The sequence below is a fragment of the Nerophis ophidion genome, linkage group LG04 (assembly GCF_033978795.1).
Source record: "Nerophis ophidion isolate RoL-2023_Sa linkage group LG04, RoL_Noph_v1.0, whole genome shotgun sequence".
Classification (NCBI taxonomy): Eukaryota; Metazoa; Chordata; class Actinopteri; order Syngnathiformes; family Syngnathidae; genus Nerophis; species Nerophis ophidion.
This window is the reverse complement of record NC_084614.1, coordinates 71,383,016-71,400,675: the sequence shown is the minus strand read 5'-3', so window position 1 is coordinate 71,400,675 and position 17,660 is coordinate 71,383,016. Positions and strand designations below refer to the sequence as shown.

Here is a 17,660-nt window from a genome sequence, read left to right as displayed (position 1 = left end):
AAATGTATATACATACATATGTATGTATATGTATATATGTTTACTGATATATGTGTATACATACATATATATGTATACATATAAACCTATATCTATACAAATATGTAGGTTATATATTATGTATGTACTGTATATGTGTACATATATGTGTAGTACATAAACCTATTTGTATACATATATAGGTTACATATATATGTACATTATGTATATATATGCATATATATACTGTATATATATGTGGTACATGTATGTGTATATGTATATGTATATATATATATATATATATATCCATCCATCTATTTTCCACTGCTTGTCCCTTTTGAGGTGCGGGGGGTGCTGGAGCTAATCTCAGCTGCACACACACACACATATATATATATGGCGGCGTAGCTCGGTTGGTAGAGTGGCCGTGCCAGCAACTTTAGGGTTGCAGGTTCGATTCCCGCTTGTGCCATCCTAGTTACTGCCGTTGTGTCCTTGGGCAAGAGACTTTACCCACCTGCTCCCAGTGCCACCCACACTGGTTTAAATGTAACTTAGATATTGGGTGTCACTATGTAAAGCGCTTTGAGTCACTTGAGAAAAGCGCTATATAAATATAATTCACTTCACTTATATATATATATATATATATATATATACACATATGTCGGGATTTTTGGCCCATTCCGGCCCCCAAGTGAAAAAGTTGGGACACCCCTGCACGAGATGGAGTGGTACACATACCACAGTTTGAGAATCAGTTATTAAATCTTTCCCACTTTGGTTCATTAGATTTACTTTGGAATAATTAATCAGCTTCATGTTTGTGCTGATGAAGGTGGACAAGGTAGGTCACGCATTTCTACAACTCATTATTCAAAACTGTTCCTTTTACCCCAAGGAGCCATCAAAGCTGTTTGCTTATTGTTGTTTGTTTTTTAGGAAATAGAAAGAAAAGAGCGAGTTCCCACTTTTTGATGTCATTGTGGCCGCCAAGGAAGGAAGAGGAAGAGCTTGGTGACGTCCACCAGCCTTTGTGTAAGGCTGTCACCCTTGACCTCTGACCTATAAATTGTAATTGTGACCGTTTTGTGTCTCCGTAACCTGGATTTTATTTTTGACAGGTTTTTTTTTTCTTGTAGGACTAAATGGAAATATGAATAATTGAATAAGTGTCACCATCATAAAACCTTTATTGACCGTACAAGCAATTTACATTTTTACATGTGTATATGCCACAAAAGTACTAAGAAAGATGTTAGTAATATTGATGTATGTTGTTTATAATTCATACAGAAAGAAAGAAAGAAAGAAAGAAAAAAAAGCTTTAATTTTTAAATCCATGCTTTCTCCAGTCTGCTCCAGTTTAAGTCCAATTCAGTAGTGAACACTGCCCTCTTCTGGCCTTGTGCGTGAAATACACCCCGTGCACTGTCACTTAATATTGAGGGGTAAATATTGTCTATGTCAGTGGTTCTCAACCTTTTTTCAGTGATGTACCCCCTGTGAAAATTTTTTTTAATTCAAGTACCCCCTAATCAGAGCAAATAATTTTTGGTTGAAAAAAACAAGTAAAATGCAGCACTATGTCATCAGTTTCTGATTTATTAAATTGTATAACAGTGCGAAATATTGCTCATTTGTAGTGGTCTTTCTCGAACTATATGAAAAAATATATAAAAAAATAACCAAAAACTTGTTGAAAAATAAACAAGTGATTCAATTATTAATAAAGATTTCTACACATAGAAGTAATCATCAACTTAAAGTGCCCTCTTTAGGGATTGTAATGGAGATCCATCTGGATTCATCATCTTCATTCTAAACATTTCTTCACAAAAATAAAAGAAAATCTTAAATTTTTTAATCAATATTTATGGAACATGTCCACAAAAACTCTATCTGTCAACACTGAATATTACATTGTTGCATTTCTTTTCACAGTTTATGAACTTACATTCATATTTTGTTGATTATTCAATAAATATATTTATAAAGGATTTTTGAATTGTTGCTATTTTTAGAATATTTAAAAAAAATATATCACGTACCCCTTGGCATACCTTCGAGTACCCCCAGGGGTACGCGTACCCCCATTTGAGAACCACTGGTCTATGTGTATTTGTGAAGTTATGACAAAGAGAACAAATCATAAATATGCAGCACATTTATGTACATTTCCATAATAATACTTTTTACAGTAAATTTCTGCACTTTGATGCATTTGTGTGTTTGTTCGGTGATTAGAAACAACTCAAATGCATCAACAATGATTAATCGGAAAACATATCAATTTTTTTTTAATTCTATATATATATATTTTTGTAACGGTGTAAAAAACAGAAGTTCCTTTTACTTGATTAAATTATGAATGAAGTGTTGCAACAGCGCCTGTTGCTGGCGAGAAGTGGTATGTGCTCAGAACTGTGACGCCTCCAAAGTGGTGAGACACGTTTTTGTATTGTCCGGGATTGATTACTAATAAGTGAATATTGACTGTTTATATTTTGATTAGTACTTTGTTACATACACATAAAAAGGTTTGCTAATTGGTATTGACCAAAACTTCTTAGAGTGATATTTTTGAAGACAATAACACACTTTTACTGTGTGAACTAAGTGGTGATTGTTGATGTGTTATTTAGAGAATCCCGTGACCCAAGTGGACTCACAGTCTTACAATTTAGGTAATAATATATTTCATGCCACTGTGTTTGTTTGGTTGTTCACATTGTTGTCGTCACCTATTGTTGTGATGCTAATGTTAGCTTGGCTAGGCGCAGTCTGGTTTATCAACCACATGGTTTGAAGCAGCCATTTTGGATGCGAGGTGTGTTTAGGGACATCCTGTAAAATGTAGTGTCTGTAAATTTACTGTGTACTTTCACAGTATCATGTTAGACCCGCTCGACATCCATTGCTTTCCTCCTCTCTAAGGTTCTCATAGTCATCATTGTCACCGACGTCCCACTGGGTCATCATTGTCACCGATGTCCCACTGGGTGTGAGTTTTCCTTGCCCTTATGTGGGCCTACCGAGGATGTCGTGGTGGTTTGTGCAGCCCTTTGAGACACTAGTGATTTAGGGCTATATAAGTAAACATTGATTGATTGATTGATTGATATTTTGTGAGGACTCTTCTTTGGCATCCTCGGGTGTTGTTTTCCCGAGGATGCGTCGAAGCAGAACACAGCAATAATAAATAATAAAAGGCTAGGAACAAAAACACTGGTGTAAAGGGAAAAGGCAAACAAAAGACGCTAGCGTGAAAGTTAGGATAAACACAAGGAAAACTAAAACTTGGCACGAGGTCACAAAAGAGTAAACAAAACATTCAGCATGAAAGCTGGCATATAAAGTGGCTGAGCGTAAGAGCTAGCGAGAATATACATACGAAGAAGGATGAGAGTCGTCACTGTTGCGCGTGGGCAAATTAGGATCCGACAATGAGTGAACAGAAAAGGCGAGCTTAAATAAGGAAGTAATCAACAGTGACAGGTGTGCAGGGACCGGGATTCTTTTCACAGTTTATGAACTTACATTCATATTTTGTTGATTATTCAATAAATATATTTACAAAGGATTTTTGAATTGTTGCTATTTTTAGAATATTTAAAAAAAATATATCACGTACCCCTTGGCATACCTTCAAGTACCCCCAGGGGTACGCGTACCACCATTTGAGAACCACTGGTCTATGTGTATTTGTGAAGTTATGACAAAGAGAACAAATCATAAATATGCAGGACATTTATGTATATTTCCATAATAATACTTTTTACAGTAAATTTCTGCACTTTGATGCATTTGTGTGTTTGTTCGGTGATTAGAAACAACTCAAATGCATCAACAATGATTAATCGGAAAACATATCAATTTTTTTTTTATTATATATATATATATATATATATATATATATATATATATATATATATATATATATATATATATATATGTAACGGTGTAAAAAACAGAAGTTCCTTTTACTTGATTAAATTATGAATGAAGTCCTCCCACCTCCAAAGACATGCACCTGGGGATAGGTTGATTGGCAACACTAAATTGGCCCTAGTGTGTGAATGTGAGTGTGAATGTTGTCTGTCTATCTGTGTTGGCCCTGCGATGAGGTGGCGACTTGTCCAGGGTGTACCCTGCCTTCCGCCCAATTGTAGCTGAGATAGGCGCCAGCGTCCCCCGCGACCCCGAAAGGGAATAAGCGGTAGAAAATGGATGGATGGATGGGTGTTGCAACAGCGCCTGTTGCTGGCGAGAAGTGGTATGTGCTCAGAACTGTGACGCCTCCAAAGTGGTGAGACACGTTTTTGTATTGTCCGGGATTGATTACTAATAAGTGAATATTGACTGTTTATATTTTGATTAGTACTTTGTTACATACACATAAAAAGGTTTGCTAATTGGTATTGACCAAAACTCTAACTTAGAGTGATATTTTTGAAGACAATAACACACTTTTACTGTGTGAACTAAGTGGTGATTGTTGATGTGTTATTTAGAGAATCCCGTGACCCAAATGGACTCACAGTCTTACAATTTAGGTAATATTATATTTCATGCCACTGTGTTTGTTTGGTTGTTCACATTGTTGTCCTCACCTATTGTTGTGATGCTAATGTTAGCTTGGCTAGGCCGCAGCCTGGTTTATCAACCGCATAGTTTGAAGCAGCCATTTTGGATGCGAGGTGTGTTTAGGGACATCCTGTAAAATGTAGTGTCTGTAAATTTACTGTGTATTTTGTGAGGACTCTTCTTCGGCATGGTAATGCCGGTGTTGTTTTCCCGAGGATGCGTCGAAGCAGAACACAGCAATAATAAATAATAAAAGGCTAGGAACAAAAACACTGGTGTAAAGAGAAAAGGTAAACAAAAGACGCTAGCGTGAAAGTTAGGATAAACACAAGGTAAACTAAAACTTGGCACGAGGTCACAAAAGAGTAAACAAAACATTCAGCATGAAAGCTGGCATATAAAGTGGCTGAGCGTAAGAGCTAGCGAGAATATACATACGAAGAAGGATGAGAGTCGTCACTGTTGCGCGTGGGCAAATTAGGATCCGACAATGAGTGAACAGAAAAGGCGAGCTTAAATAAGGAAGTAATCAACAGTGACAGGTGTGCAGGGACCGGGATTAGCAGGTGGAACTTAATGAGTGACCATGGAAACGAACAAAACAGGAATTAAGCATGACAAACCGCAACGCAGAGTGATATAAAAATGGAACAAAAACAACAATATGGTGATGATCCGGCCATCGGATCACAACATATTTTGCATATAAAAAAAAAGGATTATTGTTAATTGAGTAAACCAATATCAGTACATGTGACGCCAACTGAGAAATTAATATGATAATTAGTATGAAGATTTGGTTTAAACACTCTACGATCACACCCAAATGTAACATGTTGTTTGTACAATGAAACCGTGGTTTATTATGTCAAACATCAGAACTGTGGCGCCTCCAAAGTGAGAATCCCGTGACCCAAGTGGACTCACAGTCTTACAATTTGCACTGTTTTGCAGGACACTGTAATAAAATAAATTTATAATCCACCTGGTGCCAGTGATATGTTGAAGTGACAGCAGTGTGGAGCTGCATTTTGCCACATACAGTTGTGGACCGTCCCTTATATATATATATATATATATATATATATATATATATATATATATATATATATATATATATATATATATATATATATATATATATATATGGTCCCCGGTCAAATTGTTTTAACCCAATGCGGCCCCCGAGTCAAAAAGTTTGGGGACCCCTGTTCTATTGTGTTAACATTTTCAGATATTGTGTTATTAAATACAATGGAAATTATGTTTCGAGTAAAGAACACCAGCCTTCCAGTTTGTATTCTTAGGTTATCTAAATTAAGAAAAAAAATAATTTACAGGGGGTATTGAGTTTTGAAATATGTAAAGTAAGAACTAATAAAAAATACAAAAGTATTTCAGTTTTAGGAGTTAAATGATGGAGACATATAGTTCTTTATTAAGGTTTAAGAAAGCATTGAAAGGTGAAATAATAGAAAATTATAAAATATAGCAACGATTACTTTCATACCATTAATTTTTTTCAATGTTGATGTTCCAGGTAATCTAATTTTCAGTGAATGTATAGGATAGGCAAATATAAGCCTTGGCTTATTCCTATTCCTTTTTCGGTCATTATTTTTCTTGTAGTGTGTGCATACTTGCCAACCCTCCCGGATTTTCCAGGACACTCCCGAAATTCAGCGCCTCTCCCGAAAACCTCCCGGGATAAATTTTCTCCCGTAAATCTCCTGAAATTCAGGCGAAGCTGGAGGCCACGCCCCCTCCAGCTCCATGAGGACCTGAGTCATTGAGCGTGTCTGCTCAATGACGTTATAACTGTATAACGATCGAGGACGAGTTCTTGGTTTCTTATGTGGGTTTATTGTTAGGCAGTTTCATTGACATCCTCTCAGCGCAGTAACAACACACAACAACAGCAGTCACGTTTACGTCTACCACTCTATCGTAATGCAGTTCGTCTGCCGTAAACATCATGTGACACTCTTAAACAGGACAATACTGCCGTCTACTGTACACACACCAGCACAACACCTCTAGGCAACTTCAACCCTTTACTAATCCTCCTCCATTCACATCCCATCTCCCCGGATTGTAAATAACCTAATGTAAATAATTGAATGTATTTCTAATGTATATACTTGTTCTTATGCTATCTGAACTCACTATGTTCTCTGCTCGCTGTACATATCCTGCTAAGTCACACCTACAATGTTTTAGTGTCCATTTCTCTGTTGATGCAATTGTTGATGACTGAAGTACTGATATCAACCAAAGCTCCTCATCCCACCCCCCGGATTGTAAATAATTCAATGTATATACTATGATGATTAACTTGTGTAATGACTGTATTATGCTTATAGTATATATTCGTACCATGAATTGATTAACATGGACCCCGACTTAAACAAGTTGAAAAACTTATTGCGGTGTTACCTTTTACTGGTCAATTGTACGGAATATGTACTGAACTGTGCAATCTACTAATAAAAGTTTCAATCAATCAATCAATCATGCATTTGTGACAATAACATCTACTTTAGAAAGTGCAGTGCACAACTGCACAAACAACAGCTTTAAATAACCACGCCCCCAACCATGCTCCCCATTACCTGAAATGTGTGTCATGTGGAGACTCCGACTCGTGACAAAATGTCACTTCAAAACAAACCCCCACGGTATCGGTAATCAAAACTGCCAACAAATTTTGGGCAGATAACTGTGGCGCGTTCAAGTAACACGTTTGGAAAATGACAACAAAAGAGCATTTTTGTCATAATATGGAGTCTTCATTATATTTAACTGGGATTAATAAAACATGTATATTTTACATTATAGCAATATTGAATACGTAAGAGTGTCATTTGAAGCAAATATGAATGATACATGTTTATGGAACTGTATATCAGACCAGAGATCCTTGTGTTGCCCCTTTGGATCCTGAAATTGACGTCCATAAATTTGCGCCTCCAACTCCGTGGCTCGCAAGTGCCTCCAACTTTTAGCGGGCTAATTCCCGCGTCCCTCCCGAGCTTGCACAACGCAGCATTTTGCGCCGTGGCGCTCTCAGGCCACCTGCCACACCGACCACAGCGTGCCCAGGGTGATGCTGTACGCCACCACGGCCAGCAGGTAGACCCTGAAGAGCAGCACGTCCAGCACGTAGCCCACCTGCAGCCACTCCTTAGCCACCTCCCGGCAGCGGTCCCGCTTTTCCAGGAAGCTGCGTATGGCCGTCACCTCTTGCAGGATGTTGCTCAGGACGGGCGGGGACGCTTCCCTGGTGGGGGGCAGGTCCCGGACCTGGAGGCCCGCTTCTCTGTCGTGCCGCCGGCCGATCTCGCAGGTGTGGTGGAGTGTACACTGGGCTGGAAGAGTAAGAACAGTCCAAGGACTAGTGCTGGTTTTTAGGAACCTGGGACCAAAACTCTACCATTTTCTATAACGCTTAGGGTCTATCCGTAGGTCGGGTACACCTTGAACTTATCGAGAGTCAGTTCCAGTACCCATTCAAACAAACTGACAATCATGGACAGTTACAAAGTCTCCAAAACACACACAAAGGGAGAGGATGTAGACTTCCCAAATGGAGATTTAGGCTCCATCCAGAGGTCGGTTACACTTTGAACTTATCGGGAGTCAGTCCCAGGACCCATTTTTACAAACTGACAATTATGGACAGTTGCAAAGTCTCCAAAACCCACACACAGGGAGAGGTTGTAGGCTTCCCAAATGGAGATTTAGGGTCTATCCAAAGGTCGGGTACACCTTGAACTTATCGGGAGTCAGTCCCAGGACCCATTTATACAAACTGACAATCATGGACAGATTAAAATCTCTAAAACCCACACACAGGGAGAGGTTGTAGACTTCCCAAATGGAGATATAGGGTCTATCCAGAGGTCGGGTACACCTTGAACTTATCGGGAGTCAGTCCCAGGACCCATTTATACAAACTGACAATCATGGACAGATTAAAGTCTCTAAAACCCACACACAAGGAGAGGTTGTAGACTTCCCAAATGGAGATATAGGGTCTATCCAGAGGTCAGGTGCACCTTGAACTTATCGAGAGTCAGTCCCAGGACCTATTCATACAAACTGACAATCATGGACAGTTAAAAGTCTCCAAAACCCACACACAGGGAAAGGTTGTAGACTTCCCAAATGGACATTTAGGGTCTATCCAGAGGTCGGGTACACTTCAAACTTAACGGGAGTCAGTCCCAGGACCCATTTATACAAACTGACAATCATGGACAGTTAAAAGTCTCAAAAAAACACACACACATAGGGAGAGGTTGTAGACTTCCCAAATGTAGATTTAAGGTCTGTCTAGAGGTCGGGTACACCTTCAACTTTTCGGGAGTCAGTCTCAGGACCCATTTATACAAACTGACAATTATGGACATTAAAAGTCTCCAAAACCCACACACAGGGAGAGGTTGTAGACTTCCCAAATGGAGATTTAGGGTCTGTCCAGAGGTCGGGGTCGGGTATACCTTGAACTTATCAGGAGTCAGTCCCAGGACCCATTTATACAAACTGACACTCATGAACAGTTAAAAGTCTACAAAACCCACACACAGGCAGAGGTTGTAGACTTCCTAAATGGAGATTGGAAACCTCAACCTCTTGACTGTGAGGCCAACCTACTTTGCCCGGGACCAAAACTCTTGGGTGATATTAAATATTTCCAGGGCATTGAATCGATTGTACGTATACTTTTCCATTGGTCTTAGAAGGCATTTAGCAAGTACGCAGATTGGACAGCTCTAGAACAGGAGGATGGTGCTGGATCCAGTTCTAAGACCGGTTCCGCTTGAATCGCCCTTTTTGGAGCTTGTTCGTCTGGATCCTGCACCATCCTCTCAGACGAGCGTTGTCTCATTTAGTCTGTGAGCAAGAACTGACGAAGCCAGCTCGGATGAAAGGCGAAACATCTTCTGAGACCATCTGAACCAGGGGTGTCCTGACTTGGCCCACTAGCATCTTAAATTGGACCTGTGAGACGACGTCGTGAGTTCAATTCCAATGAGTAGCCAGGAGTCTGACAAGTGGCCCAACTGTCACAATCATTTGTGGACAATGTGAGATACTTAGGTCAGTGACCATGATGTTTACTTTCTTAACATCACAATCACAGCCTTTACTTATATGAATTAATACAAACAACCTTTTTAAGTCTTAGTGCAGAACAAAACATTCAACCAGCCCAAAGAGTGGTCACAGATAACCCAACCTGCTAACTGAACTTTGTGGCTATTATGTAAAAAAAAACATTCCATCACCATAAAAGATTTGAAATGACACAAAAATATTTCAGCCCAATGCGGGCCCCTAGTCAAAAAGTTTGGACACCCCTGATCTGAACAGTCTGGTTGCGATTCTAAGGAAAATATTCACTGAGAAGCTCACCAGTCCCATAGTTGCTTTCCTTGTACTGATCCAGGTCTGAGTCCTGGGAGGACAATCTGGAGCATAGTCGGTGCTTCTTGTGGATGCAGAAGAGGGCCGGGGCTCTCTCCAGGACCAGGTATTTCAGCCAGTGGGGTACTGGGGGCTGCAGGTCCTGCTTGTGGACCAGACGCACAATCAGCACCGTTTCCGTCAGGCTGATCACCAGGAGGGCCATGCAGACCACGAAATAGACACCTAATGGACAGAAAATAAAAAGATCGGGACAGGGAAAGACGAGTTTCTCGAACGGGTTGGAACTGGAACTTTTTTTTTTTTTAACCAGAAATGGGGCCTATCTACTTTTATTGGGAAAGGTCCATGGACTAAGGAAAGGACCGAGAGACTTGAAGGTTCCAAAGTACCCAAAATAGGACAATCTTCCCCTAAAGGTCTCGGTGCTCCAAAATGCAGAGATGGGGCCTCTGTACTTTATTGGAAAAGTTAAATGGACTCAGGAAAGGACCAAGAGACTTAAAGGTTCCAAAGTACCCGGAATAGGACCATCTTCCCCCTAAAGGTTCCGCTGCTCCAAAATGCAGACATTGGGCATATCTACTTTTATTGGAAAAGGTCCATGGACTAAGGAGAGGACCAACAGACTTGAAGGTTCCAAAGTACCCTGAATAGGACTATCTTCCCCCTAAAGGTCACGGTGCTCCAAAATGCAGACATTGGGCATATCTACTTTTATTGGAAAAGGTCCATGGACTAAGGAGAGGACCAACAGACTTGAAGGTTCCAAAGTACCCTGAATAGGACTATCTTCCCCCTAAAGGTCACGGTGCTCCAAAACGCAGAAATGGGGCCTATCTACTTTTATTGGCAAAGGTCCATGGACTCAGGAAAGGACCAAGAGACTTGAAGTTTCCAAAGTACCCTGAATAGGACCATCTTCCCCGGTGCACCAAAATGCAGAAATGGGCCTATCTCATTTTATTGGAAAAGGTCCATGGACTCAGGAAAGGACAGAGAGACTTGAAGGTTCCAAAGTACCCTGGATAGGACCATCCTACCCCCAAAATGTACGAAATGTACCCAAATAGTCAGAAGGCTGAGCCAGGGCTTGGGGCCCTTTTGGTTGCATTTCGGACCTTTTTAGAACACCAGGACTTTTAGGCGGAAAATGGTCTTATTTGGGGTACCTTGGGACCCTCGGATCCGTCGGCACATGGATTTGTTTCCTGTAAAAATAGATAGGCCCCACTTCCTTATCATTAGGACCATTCTTTTGAGACCTTACCATACCCCTCCAGGGCCCATAGGGGTTTGGACCTCATAGAGTCTTAAAAAAACGGGCTCGGGTTAGAGTTTAGGACTGAATGACCGAGTACGAATCTGATCAGGGTACTACATCAGTCACCTATCAGAGGGGTTCCAATGGCGGTGGCGGGCAGAGTGTCGGAGACGATGATGAGGAAGACGGAGTATCCCAACAGTAAGGTGATCTTGAAGGAAACCCTCTCGCCGCTGTCAGGTGGAAGATAGAACCCCACGATGTCCATCACCATCAGGAAGATGCTGGGCAGCAGCAAGTTGACCGTGTAGAATAACGGCCGTCGACGGATCACCACCTGAGTCAAAGTCGGGAATCAATTAAAGGTTGTTCTGATACCAGCAGATCCTTGAATCCCTGGCGTAGGTCCGTGCTCCGGTACTCACGTGGAACTTCATCTCGGCATAGTAGTCGTCGTCGTCCACGCTGAAGATCTTGTAGTTGGACAGAATGTGCAGAAGCTCCCACTCTCCTTGGTTCATGAAGACGCTCTTGTCCTCCCTCAGCTCCTCGGGTCTTCGCATCAACGTGATGTTGATGTCGTCAACTGCCGATCAAACCCAACGTGAGACCGCCATGGCAACGACGCGCCCTTCAGTCGGCCGCCTGCTCTAGGAGCACACGTCCCAGCAGGGCGTCGTTGACCTCGGCGCATGCGGTCCGTGGCCGACACGTTAGTGGGGAAGCTGCCGAGGGTGGTCTTACTTGTGTGGAGCCAGCTCTGGAAGGTCAGGCTGCATTTCTGGACGTCGAAAGGGAAGTTGTAGATGTTGAGCGTGCAGGCGGTGACCACCTGGATGGGTTTGTAGTTGCGCACCAGGCCGGTGTGAGTCACGTAGACGTACGGTATGTCGGGAGACTTCCCCACGTCCACGCTGGATTGACGAGAAACGCCGCAAATCAGGCAAGAAGAAGCCAAGCCAGGGCCGGCTCCTGGCATAAGCACTTCAGTTCAAGGTAGATTTATTTATATCACACAATTTTAAAACAGACTACTGCCCCAAAGTGCTGTACTGTTTTAAACATAAAGGTAAAAGGTTAAAAATAGCAGTAATCAAAATCACAATAAGTACGGAATATTCTATATGTAAAACACAGATAAAACTCATGAAAATAGAGCAAAAAACTAAGATAAAAGATTAAAATTAATGCAAATCACAATAAGTACAGAATATTCTATATATAAAACACAGTTAAGGTGCAATAAAAAAAAGTCCCAAAAACTCACAGAAAGGTAAAAGATTAAAAAAATATACATATAATTAAAAAAAAATCACAACAAGTGCGGAATATTCTAAATGTAAAACACAGGTAAAATGCATGAAAATTGTGCAAAAAAACAAAAACAAAGGTAAAAGATTAAAAATATTAAAAGTCACAATAAGTACAGAATATTATATATACTAAAGACAATTAAAATGCATAAAAATATTGGGTAAAAAAGAATAACAAAAATCGAAATAAGTACAGAATATTCTGTATATAAAACACAGTTAAAATACATTAAATAGTGCAAAAAGCCCAGAAAGGTAAAAGATCAAAATTAATAATAATATTATTAAAAATCACCGTAAGTACAGAGTATTTTATATGTAAAACACAATTAAAATGCATACAAATAGTACAAAAAGAAAGGTAAAAGACCCATCCATCCATTTTCTACCGCTTATTCCCTTTGGATTCTAGGGGGGCGCTGGTGCCTATCTCAGCTACAATTGGGTGGAAGGCGGTGTACACCCTGGACAACTCGCCACCTCCTCGCAGGGCCAACACAGATAGACAGACAACATTCACACTCACATTCACACAATTTAGTGTTGCCAATCAACCTATCCCCAGGTGCATGTCTTTGGAAGTGGGAGGAAGCCGGAGTACCCGGAGGGAACCCATGCATTCACGGGGAGAACATGCAAACTCCACACAGATAGATTGCGAGCCCAGGATTGAACCCTTACTTCTCAGGACCTTAATATTGTGAGCCAGACGCACTAACCCCTCTGCCACCGTGAAGCCCAGGTAAAAGACAAAAAAGATTTAAAAAAAAACCACAAAAAGTACAGATTATTGTATGTATGAAACAGGGTTAAAATATATACAAATAGTGCAAAAAAACAACGATTAAAGATAAAAAATAATACAAATCACAATAAGTAAAGAATATTCTATGTAAAAAAACACAGTTTAAAATGCATGAAAATAATGCAAAACAAAAACCCACAATGATGAAAGATTAAAAGTAATAATAATAATAGTTAAAAATCACAAAAAGTAATTAATATTTTATATGAAAAACACAGTTAAAATGCATAAAAAATAGTGTGGGGGAAAAAAGTTACAACAACAAAGGTAAAAGATTACAAATAATAAGAATGACAATAGGTACATAATATTCTATATGTAAAACACAGTTAAAATGCATGAAAATAGTGAAAAAACAACAAAGGTAAAGGATAAAACATATAATGGTGGTGGTTTGTGCAGCCCTTTGAGACACTAGTGATTTAGGGCTATATAAGTAAACATTGATTGATTGATAATAACAATAATAAAAATTACAATAAGTACAACATATTCTATACATACAACACAGTTAAAATGCATAAAATAGTGCAAAAAACAAAACAAACCAACGTAAAAGACAAAATATATATTAAAAAAACAACAATAAATACAGAATATTGTGTATATAAAACACAGTTAAAATGTATACAAATAGTGACAAAAATTAAATAAAAACAAAGATTAAAGATTAAAAATAGTAAAAATCACATTAAGTACAGGATATTCTATACTTAAAACACGGCTAAAATGCAGAAAAACGTGCAAAAACCTCAGAAAGATGCCAGCTCAAAAGTAATAATAATAATAAAATTCACAAATCATTTGGGGGGAGTAAAAAAAGATCATTTGACATGTATTAAGTTGTATTTCTGGACTGTACATGTCAAAAAGCCAATAAACAAATGTATGAAAAAAACAACCAACAAAAGTGGCAGCTCAGTTGCCAGAATTTTACCAACAAATTAGCAATGGTATCGTTTTTCAAATAACATCAATTTTTTGTAACCACCATAAATTCCACAGTAAAAAACAAAAACTGGCGGCTCAGTCGTCAGACTTATCTACAGTTTTTTTTTTTTTACAGTGCATGAATAAATGATATAACTTCACAAATCGATGGTATCAGAAAGGTTCTGACCAGGTTTGGTCAATATTGTGTATTTTTGAGCCATGGAGGGTTTTAGTTTGATTAGAAACTTGATATCAAAGACCAAATTGTTGTTTCCACAGAGAGCTAAAACGATAAAGGAGACGTTCTTACAACTCATTGATGAGGATGTCTGGCACCCACACGTTGGCAGTCGGTAGAGAAACTTGCTTAACCTCATCAAAGTCCTCCGGATTCCAGACCAAGAATTCATCCGTCCACGACTACAGAAAAAAAACAGTCCAAGAATGACACTGGAGAGAAGCCAGCTGGACTGTGAGCGCTCACCTGTCTGTACCAGACGTAAGTGGTCAGGACCTGGTTCTTCTCATCCTGTTCAAGCGTAAAACATTTATTTGAGGTACTTTCAGTCCTGGATTTAGTCCTTAATTTCTTTGTACTCTGCAAGAAAGAGCTTGGAAGTGCATTCTCACCACGTTGAGGATGGAATAGACCATGAGGTCGATGGCCACCAGGGTGGACGTCCTCCAGTCCTTCACCGGTCGCACTCCCTTCTTGTAGCCAGCGCTTAAAAACTCAGAGAGGCGCACCAAAGTGGCGTTGGCGAATCTGCCCGGGTTGCTGCCCAGTTTCTTTACTGAAAAGTATTTTTTAGATCAGAAAAAACCCTTTGTTCGGACAGTCGATTGTGCGAAAAACTAAATAGTAAATACTGACTAAATAGGTTTTTTACCTGTGCAGGCTCTTGATGCTCCTTGGATGACAATGAAGAGCACCAAAGTAGTCCCTGTCCATGTCGATGGTGAGATTCTCATGGTGGTGTCTTCTCGTCCTGGTGTGAAAACCTTGTAAGCGTGGTACACCCTCACCAGAGTCAAGTCGTTCTCTGCGAGAGACCACTCCTCCGCAGACACTCACTCGATTAGGGTGGGACTGGATTGAGTGTCAGGATATTAAGTTGAGTCACCAGAGACGAGTCGATCTCCAAGACTTTACCAGAGTATTGGGGGGAAAACAGTTCATATACACACGTTTTGACTCTTGACTATGCTTCAAAACGCATTTTGCCGATTTCAGTTTCAGTTGTTTCTTGATGAGTTTCAAGTACACCAGTGAAGTGAAAACCATTTCTGGTGACCACCTCTTGAAACTCATCGAGAGAATGCCAAGTGTGTGCAAAGCCGTAATCGGAGCAAAGGGTGGCTATTTTGAAGAAATTAGAATATAAAACACGTTTATACTATATATATGTATATATATTCAGGCACACATATATATATATATATATATATGATCTTCACGGTGGCAGAGGGGTTAGTGCGTCTGCCTCACAATATGAAGGTCATAAGTAGTCCTGGGTTCAATCCCAGGCTCGGGATCTTTCTGTGTGGAGTCTGCATGTCCTCCCCGTGACTGCGTGGGTTCCCTCCGGGTACTCCGGCTTCCTCCCACTTCCAAAGACATGCACCTGGGGATAGGTTGATTGGCAACACTAAATTGGCCCTAGTGTGTGAATGTGAGTGTGCATGTTGTCTGTCTATCTGTGTTGGCCCTGCGATGAGATTGCGACTTGTCCGGGATGTACACCGCCTTCCGCCCGATTGTAGCTGAGATAGGCACCAGCGCCCCCCGCGACCCAAAGGGAATAAGCGGCAGGAAATGGATGGATGGATACATATTATATATATATATATATATATATATATATATATATATATATATATGTGTGTGTGTGTGTGTGTGTGTGTGTGTGTGTGTGTGTGTGTGTGTGTGTGTGTGTGTGTGTGTGTGTGTGTGTGTGTGTGTGTGTGTGTGCATGCGCGTGCACGTGTAAGTTGTATATATATTAGGGGGTGTCAAACATTTTTCTTTTCAAATAATTAGCGATTCTTAATATATTAAAATAAATTAATTTAAAATGTTTTCTTTTCTTTCTTTTTTTTTTTTAAGCTCTTGTCCGGTTCAGCCACTCAGGCAAATCATATTGTTGATGTACATGATCTATATCTGCTGTCCAGATTTACTTTAGAAAAGACTTGGATGGATGGCTGGCAGCCGGCCTTATAAAAAAAGTATTGATTTTGAATCGGGAACCGTTTTGGATTGAGAATCGATTCTGAATTGATTTGTTACCCCCGAGAATCGAATCGAATCCCATGGTGCCCAAAGACTCACAGCCCTGATGTGTGTGTGTATATATATATATATATATATATATATATATATATATATATGAATGGGTTGTGCTTGTATAGCGCTTTTCTACCTTCAAGGTACTCAAAGCGCTTTGACACTACTTCCACATTCACCCATTCACACACACATTCCCACACTGATGGAGGGAGCTGCCATGTAAGGCGCTAACCAGCACCCATCAGGAGCAAGGGTGAAGTGTCTTGCTCAGGACACAACGGACGGCCACTCTCCCAACTGCGCCACGCCGTCCCAATATATATATATATAGCTAGAATTCACTGAAAGTATTTCTCATATATATATATGTATATATATATATATATATATATATAAAATACTTGACTCCTAATCACGCCCCCAACCACGCCCCTCCTACAACCACACCCCCAACCACGCTCCCCCCACCCCACACCTCCCGAAATCGGAGGTCTCAAGGTTGGCAAGTATGAGGGGGGGGGTGACATTCATATATTGTCAATATTCAGTTTTTTAGTGTTCATCGTTAATATAGTAAATCTCACATTCTTTATTTTAATGTACATTCTGGGTGTCTTTTTCAAAATTCCATTTCGTTTTTAAGGTGGTCTGTCATAACGTTTTTAGCAATAATCAGACAATTATTGTGAGGTTTTGTATTAGTGTTCCTAAAAATCAAAAATACCGGCCCCCAGACACATTTTTTTCTCAAAATAATTGCCCAGGCCTGGTATAGCTATCTTGCCAAATACTTTTGGCAATATAGTGTATGTCCGCCATGCCTCCATGGTACTGATACAGATCCCAAATACAAGAAAAAAGGTTCCAATATGGTAAGAAAAATTGGTTTCCCATAATAGGTCCCCTTTAAAAGGTGCTCCCCTTTTCTAAAACCAAAGCATCAATCAAATCTTGAATGACTTCACGCAGACAGTTCTTCTTCATGGCTTACATAATTCTCATGTCACCTGATCCACTGGCCAATGAGAGTGCAAATCGCATTAAAATGGATCCTTC

The 17,660-nt window shown here is 40.0% G+C and overlaps 1 protein-coding gene and 1 long non-coding RNA gene across 3 annotated transcripts in view; one reads left to right on the top strand and one right to left on the bottom strand.

Annotated features, from left to right (window-relative positions):
- Window positions 1-4,244: 4,244 nt before the first annotated feature.
- Window positions 4,245-17,660, top strand: part of LOC133551841 (uncharacterized) — a 33,804-nt gene continuing 20,388 nt past the window's right edge. The window contains exons 1-2 of one of the 2 annotated variants that reach the window (XR_009806576.1): window positions 4,245-4,291; window positions 14,594-14,813. This is a non-coding gene — a long non-coding RNA (uncharacterized LOC133551841). The remainder of the gene's footprint in view (window positions 4,292-14,593; window positions 14,814-17,660) is intronic. The other variant, XR_009806575.1, reaches the window with a different exon arrangement.
- Window positions 6,255-15,325, bottom strand: htr3a (5-hydroxytryptamine (serotonin) receptor 3A). Its single transcript, XM_061898986.1, has 9 exons — window positions 15,205-15,325; window positions 14,945-15,108; window positions 14,799-14,843; window positions 14,625-14,734; window positions 12,008-12,177; window positions 11,689-11,849; window positions 11,390-11,600; window positions 9,988-10,224; window positions 6,255-7,937 (listed from the first exon to the last, which is right to left on the bottom strand). The coding sequence occupies exons 1-9, from the start codon at window positions 15,284-15,286 to the stop codon at window positions 7,636-7,638; spliced, it is 1,482 nt and encodes a 493-aa protein (XP_061754970.1). The 5' UTR covers window positions 15,287-15,325; the 3' UTR covers window positions 6,255-7,635.

What these genes read in the sequence shown, in the direction of transcription:
- htr3a (XM_061898986.1), bottom strand. Translation starts at nt 15,286, where the DNA reads ATGAGAATCTCACCATCGACATGGACAGGGACTACTTTGGTGCTCTTC. An exon ending in GACATCCTCATCAATGAGTT is followed by an intron (nt 12,178 to 14,624) that starts GTAAGAACGTCT and finishes TCGTCAATCCAG; the next exon opens with CGTGGACGTGGGGAAGTCTC. An exon ending in CCAGAGCTGGCTCCACACAA is followed by an intron (nt 11,850 to 12,007) that starts GTAAGACCACCC and finishes TTTGATCGGCAG; the next exon opens with TTGACGACATCAACATCACG.